At 35.1% G+C, this 18225-nt stretch overlaps 1 protein-coding gene across 9 annotated transcripts in view; it reads right to left on the reverse strand.

Annotated features, from left to right (window-relative positions):
* Positions 1-18225, reverse strand: part of CCDC171 (coiled-coil domain containing 171) — a 363351-nt gene that overhangs the window by 211516 nt on the left and 133610 nt on the right. For all 9 annotated transcript variants that reach the window (XM_057549252.1, XM_057549250.1, XM_057549256.1 and 6 more), the window contains 4 exons: positions 17844-17933; positions 16794-16994; positions 14059-14226; positions 12317-12505 (listed from right to left, as the gene is read on the reverse strand). In XM_057549252.1, coding sequence (XP_057405235.1) covers positions 12317-12505; positions 14059-14226; positions 16794-16994; positions 17844-17933 — 648 coding nt within the window. The remainder of the gene's footprint in view (positions 1-12316; positions 12506-14058; positions 14227-16793; positions 16995-17843; positions 17934-18225) is intronic.

Below are 18225 nucleotides of genomic sequence, written 5' to 3' on the forward strand. Positions count from 1 at the left end.
TACCACTGCAACAAAAAGAATAAAATACCTAGGAATAAACCTACCTAAGGAGACAAAAGACCTGTATGCAGAAAACTATAAGACACTGATGAAAGAAATTAAACATGATACAAACAGATAGAGAGATATACCATGTTCTTGGATTGGAAGAATCAACATAGTGAAAACGACTATACTACCCAAAGCAATCTACAGATTCAATGCGATCCCTATCAAACTACCAATGGCATTTTTTACAGAACCAGAACAAAAAATTTCACAATTTGTATGGAAACACAAAAGACCCCGAATAGCCAAAGCAATCCTGAGAAAGGAAAACGTAGCTGGAGGTATCAGGCTCCCTCACTTCAGAGTATACTACAAAGCTACAGTAATCAAGACAGTATGGTACTTGCATAAAAACAGAAATATAGATCAGGATAGGAACAGGATAGGAAGCCCAGAGATAAACCCACGCACATATGGTCACCTTATCTTTGACAAAGGAGGCAAGTATATACAATGGAGAAAAGACAGCCATTGTGGTCAGTAAGTGGTGCTGGGAAAACTGGACAGCTACATGTAAAAGAATGAAATTAGAACACTTCCTAACCACCATACACAAAAATAAACTCAAAGTAGATTAAAGACCTAAATGTAAGGCCAGACACTTTCAAACTCTTAGAGGAAAACATAGGCAGAACACTCTATGACATCAATCACAGCAAGATCCTTTTTGACCCACCTCCTAGAGAAATGGAAATAAAAACAAAAATAAACAAATGGGACCTAATGAAACTTTAAATCTTTTGCACAGCAAAAGAAACCATAAACAAGTCGAAAAGACAACCCTCAGAATGGGAGAAAATATTTGCAAAAGAATCAATGGACAAAGGATTAATCTCCAAAATATACAAGCATCTCATGCAGCTCAACATCAAAAAAACAAACAACCCAATCCAAAAATGGGCGGAAGACCTAAATAGACATTTCTCCAAAGAAGATATACAGATTTCCAACAAACACATGAAAGGATGCTCAACATCACTAATCATTAGAGAAGGCAAATCAAAACCACAATGAGGTATCACCTCACACCAGTCAGAATGGCCATCATCAAAAAATCTACAAACTATAAATGCTGGGAGGGTATGGAGAAATGGGAACCCTCTTGCACTGTTGGTGGGAATGTAAACTGATACAGCCACTATGGAGAAAAGTATGGAACTAAAAATAGAACTACCATAAGACCCAACTATCCTACTATTGGGCATATACCCTGAGAAAACCATAATTCCAAAAGAGACGTGTACCACGATGTTCACTGCAGCACTATTTACAGCAGCCAGGACACGGAAACACCTAAGTGTCCATCGACAGATGAATGGATAAAAAAGATGTGGCACATATATACAATGGAATATTACTCAGCCATAAAAAGAAACGAAATCAAGTTATTTGTAGTGAGGTGGACGGACCTAGAGTCTATCATACAGACTAAAGTAAGTCAGAAAGAAAAAAATACCGTATGCTAACACATATATATGCAATCTTAAAAAAAAAATGATTCTGATGAACCTAGAGGCAGGACAGGAATAAAGATGCAGACGTAGAGAATGGACTTGAAGACACGGGGAGGGGGAAGGGTAAGCTGGGATGAAGTGAGAGAGTTGAACTGACATATATACACTGCCAAATGTAAAATAGATAGCTAGTGGGAAGCAGCCGCATAGCACAGGGAGATCAGCTCGTTGCTTTATGACCAGCTAGAGGGGTGAGATAGGCAGTGTGCGAGGGAGACGCAAGAGGGAGGGGATATGGGGATATATGTATACATATAGCTGACTCACTTTGTTATACAGCAGAAACTAACACAATATTGTGAAGCAACTGTACTCCAATAAAGATGTTAAAATAAAAATAAAATACAATAAAATAAAAATGGGCAGAAGGACTAAATAGACATTTTTCCAAAGAGGACATCAAAATGGTCAACAGCCACATGAGAAGATGCCCCACATCACTAATCATCAGGGAAATGCAAAACCACAGTGGGATATCACCTCACACCTGTTATGATGGTTATCATCAAGAAGACAAGAGACAACAGGTGCTGGTGAGGCTGTGGTGAAAAAGAAACCCTTATACACTATTGGGGAGAATGTAAATTAGTCCAACCACTCAGGAAAACAATATGAAAGTTCTTCCAAAAATTAAAAATAGACCTACCATACGATCCAGGAGTTCCACTTCTCAAAATATACCCAAAGGAAATAAAAACAGTAATTCAATGAGATATATACACTCCCATGTTTACTACAGTGCTACTCACAATAGCCAAAATATGGAAACAACCCAAATGCCCATCAACAAATAAATGGGTTAAAAACACGTACATCACAATGTAATATTTTTCACCCATGAAAATGGAGTACATCCTGCCATTTGTGACAACATGAATGAACCTTGAACACACTGTGTTAAGCAAGATAAGACAGACAGAGAAAGACAAGTACCATATGATATCACTGATGTGCAAAATCTAAAAAACCAAACAGGTTAAGTGTACAAAGTTGTAACAACTACTAAAATAACCATAGATATCTCATAGACAATAATTTTGTACTATAAGTATGTGATGTAATAAATATCATTACAATGGCAACCATATTACACTATGTTAATGTATCAAAGTGATACAATGTATATGTTAAATTTACACATTCCTGTCAAATTTATACAATTAAAAAAACAAATAGGAATTGAAGAAAGTTGGAAGACTCACACTACCTGATTTCAAGATGTACCAAAAAGCTATAGAAATCAAATCAGGGTGGTACTGAAAAAAGAACAGACACATAAATAAATGAAATAGATGAGAAAGTCTAAAAACACACACAAATACAATGAATTGATTCCTGAGAAACGTGCAAAGGCAATTCAATAGATAAAGGATAGTCTTTAAACAAATAGTACTGGAACATGGACATCCACATGCAAAACAAAGGACACCAACCCACACCTCACACCTTTATAAAAATTAACTCAAAATGGATCATAGATCTATACATAAAACCTAAAATTATACAACATCTAGAAGAAAACATAGGAGGAAATCCTGGTGACCCTGCACTAGGGAAAGAGTTCTTAGATACAATAATAAAAGCACAATCCACAAAAGAAAAAACCTGATAAACTGAACTTCATAAAAATTTAAAATATTTGCTCTGCAAAAGTACTTCTAGGAGAATGGGAAAGAATACTTGCAAATCACATATCTGACAAATGACTTGTATCAGAATATATAAACACTGGAAATTCAGCAATAAAAAAACAAGCAACCTAATTACAAAGCAGGCAAAAGATATGAACATATAACTCACCAAAGAAGATATACAGATGGCAAAAAAGCATATGAAAAAACGCTCAACATTATTATTCATCAGGGAAAATGTAAATTAAAACCATAATGACATACCACTACACCCCTATCAGAATGGCTAAAAAGAAAAAGAAAAAATGATGAAACCACATGCTGGCACAGATGCAGAGCAATGAGAACTCTCTTACATTGTTAGTGAGAAGGCAAAATGGTACAGTCACTTGGGAAAACAATTTGATAGTTTCTTATGAAGTTAAATATATACTTACCATATAACCCAGAAATCAGACTCCTAAGTATTCACCCAAGAAAAATAAAAACTTATGATCACACAAAAACCTATCCATGAATGTTTAAAGCATCTTTAATCATAATTGTAAAAAAATAAAAACAATCCAAAGGCCCATCTGCAAGTATGTGGATAAACAAACAGTGCTATATCCATACAATGGAATATCACTCAGCAGTAAAAATGAGTGAGCGACTGATACAAGCAATGATGTGAATAATTCCCAAACGTATTTTGTTGAGTGAAGTAAGACCTAAAATGCTACATACTGTATGATTCCATTTATATGACATTCTGGAAAAGGCAAAACTGTAGGGATGCAACAAACCTGCAGTTCCCATATATAGTCAGTTGTTTTTTCACAAAGGGACCAGGGCTACTAAATGAGGAAAGTAAAGCCTTGAATAAATGGTGTGGGAACAACAAATGCAGGGAGAAAATGAACCTCAGCCTCCATCTAACATCACACACAAAAATTAATCTGAGATGGCTCACAGACCTAGACATAAAAGTTAAAACTACAAAACCTCTAGAAGAAATGATACATTATCTTCACAATCTTGGGGTATACAAAAATTGCTTACCACATAAAAATAAAATACACAAAAGAGTAAAAGATGTATAAGTTGAACTTGGCCAAAATTTTAAAACTTGTGATCATCAAAAGAAACATTAAAAAATGAAAAGGCAAGTGAGATACTGAAAGAAAATATCTGTGGTACTTATATATGACAAAGAATTTACTATATCCAGAATTTATAAAGAACTTTTACAAGTCAACAAAAACACAAACAACCCAATTTTCTTCATGTACAAACACCTGAAGAGACACTTCACAAAAGAAGATATATAAATGGCAATAAGAACATGAAAAGTGCTCAACATCATTAATCACCAAGAAAATGTAAATTAAAACCACACTGAAATCCCATTTTAAAACAACTAGAATGGCTAAAATTTAAAAGACTGACAATGCCAAATTTTGCAGAGGATGTAGAACAATGAAAACTCTCATACACTGATGGTAGAAATATAAAACGATAGAACCATTTTGGAAAAAAGTTTGATAGTTTTTAATAAATATACACCTATCTTATGACCTAGCAACTATACTCTTAACTTTAAAAAAATGAAAAAATATGTCAATAAAATACTTATACAATGTTTGTAGCAATTTTATTTACAATAGCCAAAAACTGGAAAAAAGACAAGTATCCATCAATTCACAATTTATCAAATTGTGGTATAATTATAAAATGGAATACTATGCAACTATAAAAAAGAATGAACTACTGATAAACACAACAACAAGGATGAATATCAAAAAATATGTTGGGTGAAATAAGCCAACCACCAAAGACTACATACTGAATGATTCCATTGAGATGAAATTCTAGAAAAAATGAAAGTAATCTATGATGATAGGTATGAGAACAATGGTTGTCTATGGGGAGTGGAAACTGACTGGAAGAGGTCACAAGAGAACTTTCTGAGATAATGAATATGTTTAAGTCTTCAATGCGCAATGCGGTGATGGGTACATGGGTGCTTACATTGATCAAAACATCGACTGGTACACTTAAGATCTGTTCATTTCACTGCATGTCAATGTTACCTCTAAAAAAATTATTCAGGTCTTTTACTACAGTGGTAGAAAATGCAGGACATATCACATGGCACCGTGCATGTAGTGAACAAAGGGCCACTTTTAGAGAATGTAGGAATTCATTCAAATTCATAAAGAAAGGCTTAATTTCATATAGGGTCCAAATGCTTGGGAAAACAGAATGGTCTTATTTTAAGCAATCTGAAACTTAGTTTGTTGGCTAATTTTTAAAATGTGGTTTCTGGAGAAATAAGGGGATTGGTTCAAGATGGCAGAGTAGAAGGATGTGCTCTCACTCCCTCTTGCAAGAGCACCGGAATTACAACTAACTGCTGAACAGTCATCGACAGGAAGACACTGGAACTCACCAAAAAAGATACCCCACATCCAAAGACAAAGGAGAAGCCACAATGAGATGGCAGGAGGGGCGCAATCACAATAAAATCGAATCCCATAACTGCTGGGTGGGTGACTCACAAACTGGAGAACACTTATGCCACAGAAGTCCACCCACTGGAGTGAAGGTTCTGAGCCCCACTTCAGGCTTCCCAACCAGGGGGTCTGGCAAGGGGAGGCGGAATTCCTAGAGAATCAGACTTGGAAGGCTAGCAGGATTTGATTGCAGGACTTCGACAGGACTGGGGGAAACAGAGACTCCACTCTTGGAAGGCACACACAAAGTAGTGTGCACATCAGGACCCAGGCGGAAGGAGCAGTGACCCCATAGGAGACTGAACCAGACTTAACAGCTAGTGTTGGAGGGTCTCCTGCAGAGGTGGGGGGTGGCTGTGGCTCACCACAGGGACAAGGACACTGGCAGCAGAAGTTCTGGGAAGTACTCCTTGGCGTGAGCTCTCCTGGAGTCCACCATTAGCCCCACCAAAGAGCATGTGGGCCTCAGGCCAAACAACCAACAGGGAGGGAACTCAGCCCCACTCATCAGCAGACAAGAGGATTAAAGTTTTACTGAGCTCTGCCCACCAGAACAACACCCAGCTCTACCCACCACCAGTCCCAAGAGGCTTGCACAAGCCTCTTAGATAGCCTCATCCACCAGAGGGCAGACAGCAGAAGCAAGAAGAACTACAATCCTGCAGGCTGTGGAACGAAAACCACATTCACAGAGAGATAGACAAAATAAAAAGGCAGAGGACTATGTACCAGATGAAGGAACAAGATAAAACCCCAGAAAAACAACTAAATGAAGTAGAGATAGGCAACCTTCCAGAAAAAGAATTCAGAATAATGATAGTGAAGATGATCCAGGACCTCGGAAAAAGAACGGAGGCAAAGATTGAGAATATGCAAAAAATGTTTAACAAAGACTTAGAAGAATTAAAGAACAAACAGAGGTGAACAATACAATAACTGAAATGAAAAATACACTAGAAGGAATCAATAGCAGAATAACTGAGGCAGAAGAACAGATAAGTGACCTAGAGGACAGAATGGTGGAATTCACTGCTGCAAAGCAGAATAAAGAAAAAAGAATGAAAAGAAATGAAGATAGCCTAAGAGACCTCTGGGACAACATTAAATTAAGAGACCTCTGCACCAACATTCAAATCACAGGGGTCCCAGAAGAAGAAGAGAAAAAGGAAGGGTCTGAGAAAATATTTGAAGAGATTATAGTTGAAAACATCCCTAACATGGGAAAGGAAATAGTCAATCAAGTCTAGGAAGTGCGGAGAGTCCCAGGGAGGATAAACCCAAGGAGAAACACGCTGAGACACATAGCAATCAAACTGACAAAAATTAAAGACAAAGAAAAATTATTAAAAGCAACAAGGGAAAAATGACAAATAACATATAGGAAAGTCCCATAAAGTTAACAGCTGATTTCTCAGCAGAAACTCTACAAGCCAGAAGGGAGTGGCACGATATATTTGAAGTGATGAAAGGGAAGAAACTACAACCAAGATTACTCTACCTGGCAAGGATCTCTTTCAGATTCAATGGAGAAATCAAAAGCTTTACACACAAGCAAAAGCTAAGAGAATTCAGCACCACCAAACCAGCTCTAAAGCAAATGCTAAAGGAACTTCTCTAAGTGGGAAACACAAGAGGAGAAAAGCACCTACAAAAACAAACCCAAAACAATTAAGAAAATGGTAATAGGAACATACATACCAATAATTACCTTAAACACGAATGGATTAAATGCTCCAACCAAAAGACAGACTCACTGAATGGATACAAAAACAAGACCCATATATATGCTGTCTACAAGAGACCAACGGGCCACTTCAGACCTAGGGACACATACAGACTGAAAGTGAGGGGATGGAAAAAGATATTCCATGCAAATGGAAATCAAAAGGAAGCTGCAGTAGCAATACTCATATCGGATAAAATAGACTTTAAAATGAACTATGTTACAAGAGACAAGGAAGGACACTACATGATGATCAGGGGCTCAATCCAAGAAGATATAACAATTATAAATATATATGCACCCAACTTGGGAGCACCTCAATACCTAAGGCAACTGCTAACAGCTATAAAAGAGGAAATCGACAGTAACGCAATAATAGTGGGGGACTTTAACACCTCACTTACACCAATGGACAGATCATCCAAACAGAAAATTAATAAGGAAACACAAGCTTTAAATGACACAATAGACCAGATAGATTTAATTGATATTTATAGGACATTCCATCCAAAAACAGCAGATTACACTTTCTTCTCAAATGCGCACAGAATATTCTCCAGGATAGATCATATCTTGGGTCACAAATCACGCCTCAGTAAATTTAAGAAAATTGAAATCATATCAAGCATCTTTTCTGACCACAACACTATGAGATTAGAAATCAATTACAGGGAAAAAACTGTAAAACAGCACAAACATATGGAGGCTAAGCAATACATTACTAAATAACCAAGAGGTGACTGAAGAAATCAAAGAGGAAATCAAAAAATACCTAGAGACAAATGACAATGAAAACACGACGATCCAAAACCTATGGGATGCAGCAAAAGCAGTTCTAAGAGGGAAGTTTATAGCAATACAAGCCTACCTCAAGAAACAAGAAAAATCTCAAATAAACAATCTAACCTTACACCTAAAGGAACTAGAGAAAGAAGAAGAAACAAAACCCAAAGTTAGTAGAAGGAAAGAAATCATAAAGATCAGAGTAGAAAGAAATGAAATAGAAACAAAGAAAACAATAGCAAAGATCAATAAAACTAAAAGCTGGTTCTTTGAGAAGATAAACAAAATTGATAAACCACTGGCCAGACTCATCAAGAAAAAGAGGGAGAAGACTCAAATCAATCAAATTAGAAATGAAAAAGGAGAAGTTACAACAGACAGCACAGAAATACAAAGCATCCTAAGAGACTACTACAAGCAACTCTATGCCAATAAAATGGACAACCTGGAAGAAATGGACAAATTCTTAGAAAGGTATCACCTTCCAAGACTGAACCAGGAAGAAATAGAAAATATGAACAGACTAATCACAAGTAATGAAATTGAAACTGTGATTAAAAATCTTCCAACAAACAAAAGTCCAGGACCAGATGGTTTCACAGGTGAATTCTATCAAACATTTAGAGAAGAGCTAACACCCATCCTTCTCAAACTCTTCCAAAAAATTGCAGAGGAAGGAACACTCCCAAACTCATTCTATGAGGCCACCATAACCCTGATACCAAAACTAGACAAAGATACTACAAAAAAAGAAAATTACAGACCAATATCACTGATGAATATAGATGCAAAAATCCTCAACAAAATACTAGCAAACAGAACCCAACAACACATTAAAAGGATCATACACCGTGATCAAGTGGAATTTATCCCAGGGATGCAAGTATTCTTCAATATACTCAAATCAATCAAAGTGATAAACCATATTAACAAATTGAAGAATAAAAACCATATGATCATCTCAATAGAGGCAGAAAAAGCTTTTGAAAAAATTCAACACCCATTTATAATAAAAACTCTCCAGAAAGTGGGCATAGAGGGAACCCACCTCAACATAATAAAGGCCATATATGACAAACCCACAGCAAACATCATTCTCAATGGTGAAAACCTGAAAGCATTTCCTCTAAGATCAGGAAGAAGACAAGGTGGCTCACTCTCACCACTATTATTCAACGTAGTTTTGGAAGTTTTAGACACAGCAATCAGAGAACAAAAAGAAATAAAAGGAATCCAAATCAGAAAAGAAGTAAAACTGTCACTGTTTGCAGATGACATGATCCTATACATAGAGAACCCTAAAGATGCCACCAGAAAACTACTAGAACTAATCAATGAATTTGGTAAGGTTCCAGGATACAAAATTAATGTACAGAAATCTCTTGCATTCCTATACACTAACAACGAAAGATCAGAAAGAGAAATTAAAGAAACAATCCCATTCACCATTGCAACAAAAGAATAAAATACCTAGGAATACACCTACCTAAGGAGGTAAAAGACCTGTACTCAGAAAACTATAAGACACTGTTGAAAGAAATCAAAGATGACACAAACAGATGGAGAGATATACCATGTTCTTGGATTGAAAGAATCAATATTGTGAAAATGACTATACTACCCAAAGCAATCTACAGATTCAATGCAATCCCTATCAAATTACCAATGGCATTTTTTACAGAACTAGAACAAAAAATCTTCAAATTTGTATGTAGACAGAAAAGACCCCGAATGGCCAAAGCAGTCTTGAGGGAAAAAAACGGAGCTGGAGTAATCAAAATCCCTGACTTCAGACTATACTACAAAGCTACAGTCATCAAGACAATATAGTACTGGCACAAAAACAGAAATATAGATCAATGGAACAGGACAGAAAGCCCAGAGATAATCCCATGCACCTATGGTCAATTAATCTATGACAAAGGAGGCAAGGATATACCATGGAGAAAAGACAGCCTCTTCAATAAGTGGTGCTGGGAAAACTGGACAGCTACATGTAAAAGAATGAAATTAGAACACTCCCTAACACCATACACAAAAATAAAATCAAAATGGATTAGAGACCTAAATATAAGCCCAGACACTATAAAACTCTTAGAGGAAAACATAGGAAGAACACTGTGTCACATACATCACAGCAAGATCTTTTTTGATCCACCTCCTAGAAGTAAAAACAAAAATAAACAAATGGGACCTAATGAAACTTAAAGAGCTTTTGCACAGCAAAGGAAACTATAAACAAGATGAAAAGACAGCCCTCAGAATGGGAGAAAATATTTTCAAACGAGTCAACAAAGGATTAATCTCCAAAATATATAAACAGCTCATGCAGCTCAATATTAAAATATTAATATATCAATATCAATAAAATATCAATATTAAAAAAACAAACAACCCCATTAAAAAATGGGCAGGAGACCTAAATGGACATTTCTCCAAAGAAGACATACAGATGGCCAAGAAGCACATGAAAAGCTGCTCAACATCACTAATTATTAGAGAAATGCAAATCAAAACTACAATGAGGTATCACCTCACACCAGTTAGAATGGCCATCATCAAAAAATCTACAAACAATAAATGCTGGAGAGGGTGTGGAGAAAAGGGAACCTTCTTGCACTGTTGGTGGGAATGTAAATTGATACAGCCACTATGGAGAACAGTATGGAGGTTCCTTAAAAAACTAAAAATAGAATTACCATATGACCCAGCAATCCCACTACTGGGCATATACCCAGAGAAAACCATAATTCAAAAAGACACATGCACCCCAGTGTTCACTGCAGCACTATTTACAATAGCCAGGTCATGGAAGCAACCTAAATGACATCAACAGACAAATGGATAAAGGAGATGTGGTACATATATACAATGGAATATTACTCCGCCATGAATAAGGAACAAAACTGGGTTATTTGCAGAGACGTTGATGGACCTAGAGACTATCATACAGAGTGAAGTAAGTCAGAAAGAGAAAAACAAATATTGTATATTACCGCATATATGTGGAATCTAGAAAAATGGCAAAGATGAACTGGTTTGCAAAGCAGAAATAGAGAGACAGATGCAGAGAACAAACATATTGACACCAAGGGGGGAAAGTGGGTGGTGGGGAGGGGTGATGGTGGCGGATGAATTGGGAGATTGGGATTGACATATATATACTAATATGTATAAAACAGATAACCAATAAGAACCTGCTGTATAAAAAATAAATAAATAAAATTCAAAAAAAAAGAAAAAGGAATAAAAAATTTAAAGTGAACAAAAAAATAAATAAATAAAAATACAATAAAATAAAATGTGGTTTCCTTTTTTAATTAGACTTGCCAAGATAAGCATGAGTGGATCAAATAAAGATGATAAATACTGAATCAAGTATGGGAAAAATATACAACCTTCTGGTTTCTAAGTATCTTATCTTGAGAACAAGTGACCTATTATTAAATTCAATACAAAAAAAAGTACACACTATCTTTGTTATTCCTCATTGGGCAGGGATGACAGTTTACCATATAAATTATGTTGACAATATTTTGTACTGGAAAAAATATGGTTCTGTTAACTATCCATTATTTCTGTTCTCAATCGAATCCAACATAGAGGACATATTATATCTCACAGACAATAGTTTGCTACAGGGTCTACAACTACAACTCTAGTCCTTCAACAATGTTAGGAGGTATGACAAATTTCAACCCCACATGAATTAAAATGATGGTTCACAAAGAAACCCCCACGAATGGAATAAGCTGGATCAAAGGATATCTACACTAAAACAGACAATATCTTACCAAAGTTTCTTAACCTTTATTTCTAAAATAAGGGAAATACAATTTTAGTATGTAATTGATCCACGTATTCTAGGATGTTTTAACCAGAAACCCATCTACTTCCAAACTTATAAAAGACAATCCGTAATACGCCAGAGTGCACACATGCACACAGGCCCATGTGTGTGTGTGTGTGTGTGTTTGCATGATCACATGTATGTGTACCTAACAAGCAAGTTCTGTGTGGTTCTCCAAAGTTGTAACTGACTTGGCATGGGTACTGAAAGAAAACACTTGGAAGTAAAAGATTGAGCATTCCATTTTAAAGCTCTTTGTGGAAGTAGCATACCTGTGCCCTCTTCTGTACCTCCAGGAGGAGTTCGGAGTACTGCAGCTCCAGTTCCTTCTTTTGCTTGTGCCAGCAGCTCTCCTGGGCTTTGATCTGCTCTGCCACTTTGTTAAAGGTGTCTTCCTGGGTTTGCTGAAGCTCTCTCATCGTATCAGACTTGTTTTTACAGATATACTCTAGATGACTTATCTAAATGGGGAAATGCAACAAATAAGATAGGCTCACAAACAAGTCCTTTGTGTCATCTCCCCCAAAAGCTATTCCAGAATTTTCTACTACATTTTATTCCTTAAGATCATATAAAAGTTTTAAGTTAAAATGAAAAAAAAAATTAAGAAACAGGAATTAGTAGAACAAAATTATATTTTAGCAGAAAATGTGTGAATTGCATTTATAGATGACATCTATTATTTTTCTCTAATAAAGTTACTTATTCTAAAATCAATTTTACTGAGAAAATTAAGAAGAATATTTTAACCTCTAGAACCAAAGCTCAAGCTGTTCAGATATCTCAATGGGAAAGGAAGTATTTAAATGAGATTTACAAATCTACAAACAGTTTACATATAATAAAGCAGAATGTTCCAACCATTTTTTATTTCACATTCAAAACACTGGAGAGAAAATCCTCATCATCTAATGTGTATGACAATTAATGATGTTTGAAACTATGAAAAACTATTAAAACACAATACCATCTCAGAGGATTAAAACATGTACTCATTTTCATTATCAGTACTTTTCAAATCCGTTATACACACAGTCACAATCAAGACCAGCATCTCCACTTCTCACAATTTATTCCCTCATTTCCTCAATCCTACTTCTCAGTGCCTATGATTGTTTGCCAATTGGACCAAGGCAAAATGCTCTTACTCTAAAACTGGGCCGAGATGCTATTTCATTACTTCAACAGAAGTAATGAAAAAAAAACTTAGGGAACAGTTTTTCTCTCTGTGTCCCTTAAGAGCAAATGTCACTGCAACTAAGATCTGGAAACTAGATCACATAAATATAGTTCTGACTAGTTCAATAGACCTGGGATAAGAATCAATACCTTTAATGGAGGAATACATTGGACTGCTAAGCCACTTTCATTTTCAATAACCAAAACAAGGTTTTTAAATTTTTTTTTGGAAAGACTGAATTCCTAGGTTTGTGAATAATAAAGGCACCATAATAGTCTACTGTTTTCTCCTACAATATATCCTTCTTACATTCTAAAGCACTAAATGGGTTTTGCGATATACAGTTTGTTATATTACAAGAAATGTCATAAACATAATTTTTAAATTTTAAGTGCTTTTAAAGTAACACCTCGTTATTTCCTGAGCAAAGAATTTTAAGATCATGTTTTGAATAACTGTCTCTTGTTTCTATTTTATGCTAACATAAAGAGTTGGTTTATTAATGTAAATGACTAAGTTCTTTGAATTGCTTCATCAGTAAGATTAATTTATTTTCTTTTAATTAGGTCCCTGTGGCTAACACTGGCTAGCAGTATTAGCATGTCCTGAACAGAAAGTGGAGCTCAGAGACTTCATACAGACTTCAGTCACATTTACATGCCCATAGCAATGGCATCAAACTGAGTTGTAGACAAGCCATAATTAATGGTATTGAATTATTAACACCCAAATTCTTTTTGAAATAAGATGAATGTCAGCCCCTCTTAATGATACTGTGATGTGGACAAATGTCACTGAATTTAATAGAGGTATCTGGTGCCTGAGGACAGTTACCTTCTCATTAGCCCTGTTGAGGTCTACTATCAGAGCATCAACATTCTCCTGCAAAACTGCGCAAAGCTCAGACCAAGAGAATTTATCCAGCATGCCTTCTGGTTGTTTTATGAGCACAGAGCCTGCTATCAAGTGCTGATACAAGGTATGAAGGAAGGTTAGCTTCTCCTACGAGAAAAAAAGAAATTAATTCCAGTATATAAACACCGTAAGAAGTAAAACACGTAATATACATGGTGAAGAATTTATTTCAAAAATCCTGGAAAGGAATGAAGATACTCAAGTATCAGAATATTGCCATTTTGGCGACTTCTTTTACATTCAAAATTAAGCATCAGGCAGAAACTTGAAATTGCTTACATTTAGTTTTCAAAACCAAAATCTCAAGTCTAGAAGCCAGAAGACCCGGGTTCTGACACCAGCTCTGCTACTGCTAAGGACGTGATCTGAGTAAGTGTCTGTTCAGACCTCACCTTCCCAAGCTGTAACATGAGGTATCTGGACTAGTTGTTTCTAAGCCCTTCTAACTGGAACTTAGTATGGTAATTCTATAATTTCATATTTACATTTACCACAAAAGATGTTATTTAAGTCAAAAAACCAATATAAAGAGAAGAGCATTACCCAACTCTGTTGAAGAAAAAGTTATACCAATATCTGTACTTTACATGCACACAAGTATTCAGCTTTCCTCCTCCTCCAGAGATTCCAGTTTACTTACCACTTATAGGAAATCTATCCCAAGCCCCTTAGGCAAAGCAGACAGTGATATGAAAGAGATGGAAGAAGGGCTCATTTTTCTTCCCCACTTAGAAGTTCATACCGTATTTGGCACACTGGGCATTTGTAGGTGTTTAAATATTACAAAGCTAACAGTCCAAAAAATGGACATAGCTGCCCAAGATATACTTTCAAAACTGTCCAATTAAAAATATGCCAAAAAAATCCTTTAAAATTATATTGCCATTGTCATAGTTAAAACATCCATTGTTTAATGACCTAGAAACTCTACACTGTAAATTCAGTAAAAAGCTGATCCCATCTTGAACACACAAGGAGAGTTTACTTACTAAAATGCTAAATGGCTCTCTCTATAAGGCATTTCATCTATAAAGTCAAAGAATGGAACTCAAGACACAGTAATTGTGAAGCTGCAAAATGAGTATTTTATGTAGATAAACTAAGTTCCCTCAAGATTTTTTAACAGATCAGCAGGAAAACTTTTAAAAGAAGAAAATTTAAGAGGAAAAAAATAGGAATTCTAATCTTCCAGATAAGAAAAACTGAATGTAGTATATGTAAAGGTTTTATAGTTAGAAATTGTGGTGAAAAGTTTTCCAATATATATAAAATTGTGCATCTTTAATTCTCCCTGTATGTCACCTTAGTTTTTTTCCAAATATAACAATTTAAAAACCAAAAAATTTGAATATGTAGTTTACATCCACAAACTTGAGTTAGGATATCAGAAGAGTCTTCATAAATATGCTGTCTTTTTCTTTTTTAAGCAATTAAAGATGTCTTTTGCATTTTCAACTAAGTTGAGATGTTTAAAAATCTTATTAAATATAACTAACCAAACAGAATATTCAGGCACTAAAAATCGTTCCTCTCCACATTTTGCCAAGTGATCTGGTTCTTCCTAGAGGGTAATTCACTGTGTTGCCATCATGTCCTTTTTGCTTGGGCTGTGATGAACCGTGCATGATAATCATCCACTTGGCGTGAAAAGAGAATCTCAAGATCCAAAATCAATTCACACATGTTGAACTCAACCACAATGCTGTAGACATGCTGACTTTACAATACAGTCAGGCTTCTAGTTTCCTTTACTTTAATCATTATCTGATGTGTAGAACAATTCCAGCCCCTTCATGTGGACACAATTTAAATCCCAGACTGTAAGAAGAGTGGAAAGAATGTTTCCTTTTTACTCTCTTGGCATTCATGTTCGTATTTGTTGGAGTAATGAACTCAATATGCAGGATGACTCAGATAAACTAGCTCCACACTAGCTAGACTGGATCTACCTCCCATGGGTAAAAGAAAATATAAGATAACAATTCTACTCACACAGGCTCATACAGTTATATAAAAGTTTGTCATAATATTTTAAGAAGCCATTAATAAATTAACACAGATAGGTAACTCTCAAGGGCATCCAAATAAACTTTTAACTTTGTGGGACTTGTATTTTTCTAAATTTTGTTTAATATCCTACAATTATAAAGAGTAAGGTGACTCTCTATTAAAGTAGATATTATTCCTGTTTTGCAAATAAGGAAACAAAGATGTGGAGAGACCAAGCTATGTGGCTTGTCCATATTCACAGTTTGTAAATAAAAGTACCTCTATCCATGTCAATTCTTTCTGATTACAAAAAAGATTCTTTCCACCATGGCAGGCTACTCAACTACTGAAATAAAAAATAATTTTGTCATTGGCAAACAGGACTGTTAGGAGCATAGCTACTTGAGATCGGATGTTCTAATAGAGAAAATTACTTGTACAAATGATAAAAGGGTTAAACTACTTTATTTCTCTCGCAAAATAGGATCATACAAGAATAATGGAATGACTGATTTTGCAGCTGGCATGAACGTTTCAAAATAGCTCAGAAGAATTTTTTGAATTAAATCAAATAAGAATAAAAACAGACACTTGACAGATGTAAACTTCTAAAACTGAGATAAGTGCAAGGCCTTTCCTGACAGTCATCTTGTCTCAGGTAATACCTCGGTATCCTTACGGAAAGTCTGGGAAAGCTTCTGCAGCTCACTTTCAGATTGGGCTGCTCGCGCCTTTTCTTTCTCCCAACAGTGCAGCACATTTTGTAGTTCCACTTTTAAAGTGCTTATTAGAGCCTCTCTGTCTGCACATTTAGTGCGTAAATGACTTAACTCTTTATTGACATCAGCCAATTTATCTTGAAGGTCCTGTTGGAGACACCAAATAAAGAGATTGTATGAAGATGATAACATTTAAATATAAAATGTTAATTACTTACTCCAAAAAGCTCTTTGAAAGAGCTTTCCTTTCAACTCATTATAAGAATATAACTTGGTAGCCCAAAAACTTTTAAATAACATGTAAATAACATTTTTAAAGTAAATCTCTTACATTTACTATAAGAACATTTACTTCCCAATGACATTCCAAATACCAATAGAAATCTCAAATACATGACATAAAATTCTGCTGAACTATTTACTCCTTACCCTTAACAAATTCTATCCAAGTATGTCCATGGCAAACGACATGAACCAACACCAAAAAATTCCAACTCTGAACGTTGGATTAGTACAATTTTGCAAAGATGTAGTACATAAGACCAGCACAGAAAATAAAATAAACTGTTGCCCTAGACCTTAGCCAGGTGTGGTCACAGCCCACTACTAGGCATGATGTACTAAAAACAATAGCTCCACCCCAAAATGATGAAAACTGACTCCAAATACTGATGTGCTATGTAAAATATGTTGAATGTGTATCTAAGGCTGGATATCAAATCTTAAATCATTTTTTGAATCTATGGTAGTATAATTAAATCTGGGAAGTGAATTTTTCCTTTAACCAAAACAATTTCCAATCAAGTTTTATTTTTTTAATGAAAAAACATTCTTCTTACTTTGACCAACAAAAAAAATATTTTTTAATTGTATCTAAACATACTTCATTAAAAAATAGGAAGATATATTTTCAGATATCTCTACTTAAAAATATTCCCTAAATAATTATATTTGTTTCTTAATAAAAAAGGAAAAAGTTATTCTAAATCACAATACCTTTATATTTTTAGTGTGAGATTCTACCTTCTGTTTGGTAGACTCAAGTTCATTAGATGCCTTTTCCTTAGCATGATTCATGTTGCTTAGCTGATGAAAGAAAATATAAGTAAACTTTTAAAATATTTTTCAACGGTGGGTAACTCAAAAGCTAATCTTTAAATGTTTTTTATGCAATTACTTAAATACAAATTTTTTATAGTAATCCAGAGACTTAAAAAATTATTTCTTCTGGTTAACTGTGTAATTTCTGTCCCAAGTTCACATGGCTAAAAAGAAAAGAAAGCATTCAAGCTTAAAATGTGGGTAATGTTATTGTGTTTTTACTAGATATCTGGATAAAGGATTTCATTCTTACTGTAAACAAATATAACTTTATTCT

This window comes from Balaenoptera acutorostrata, chromosome 6, assembly GCF_949987535.1.
Source record: "Balaenoptera acutorostrata chromosome 6, mBalAcu1.1, whole genome shotgun sequence".
Taxonomy (NCBI): Eukaryota; Metazoa; Chordata; class Mammalia; order Artiodactyla; family Balaenopteridae; genus Balaenoptera; species Balaenoptera acutorostrata.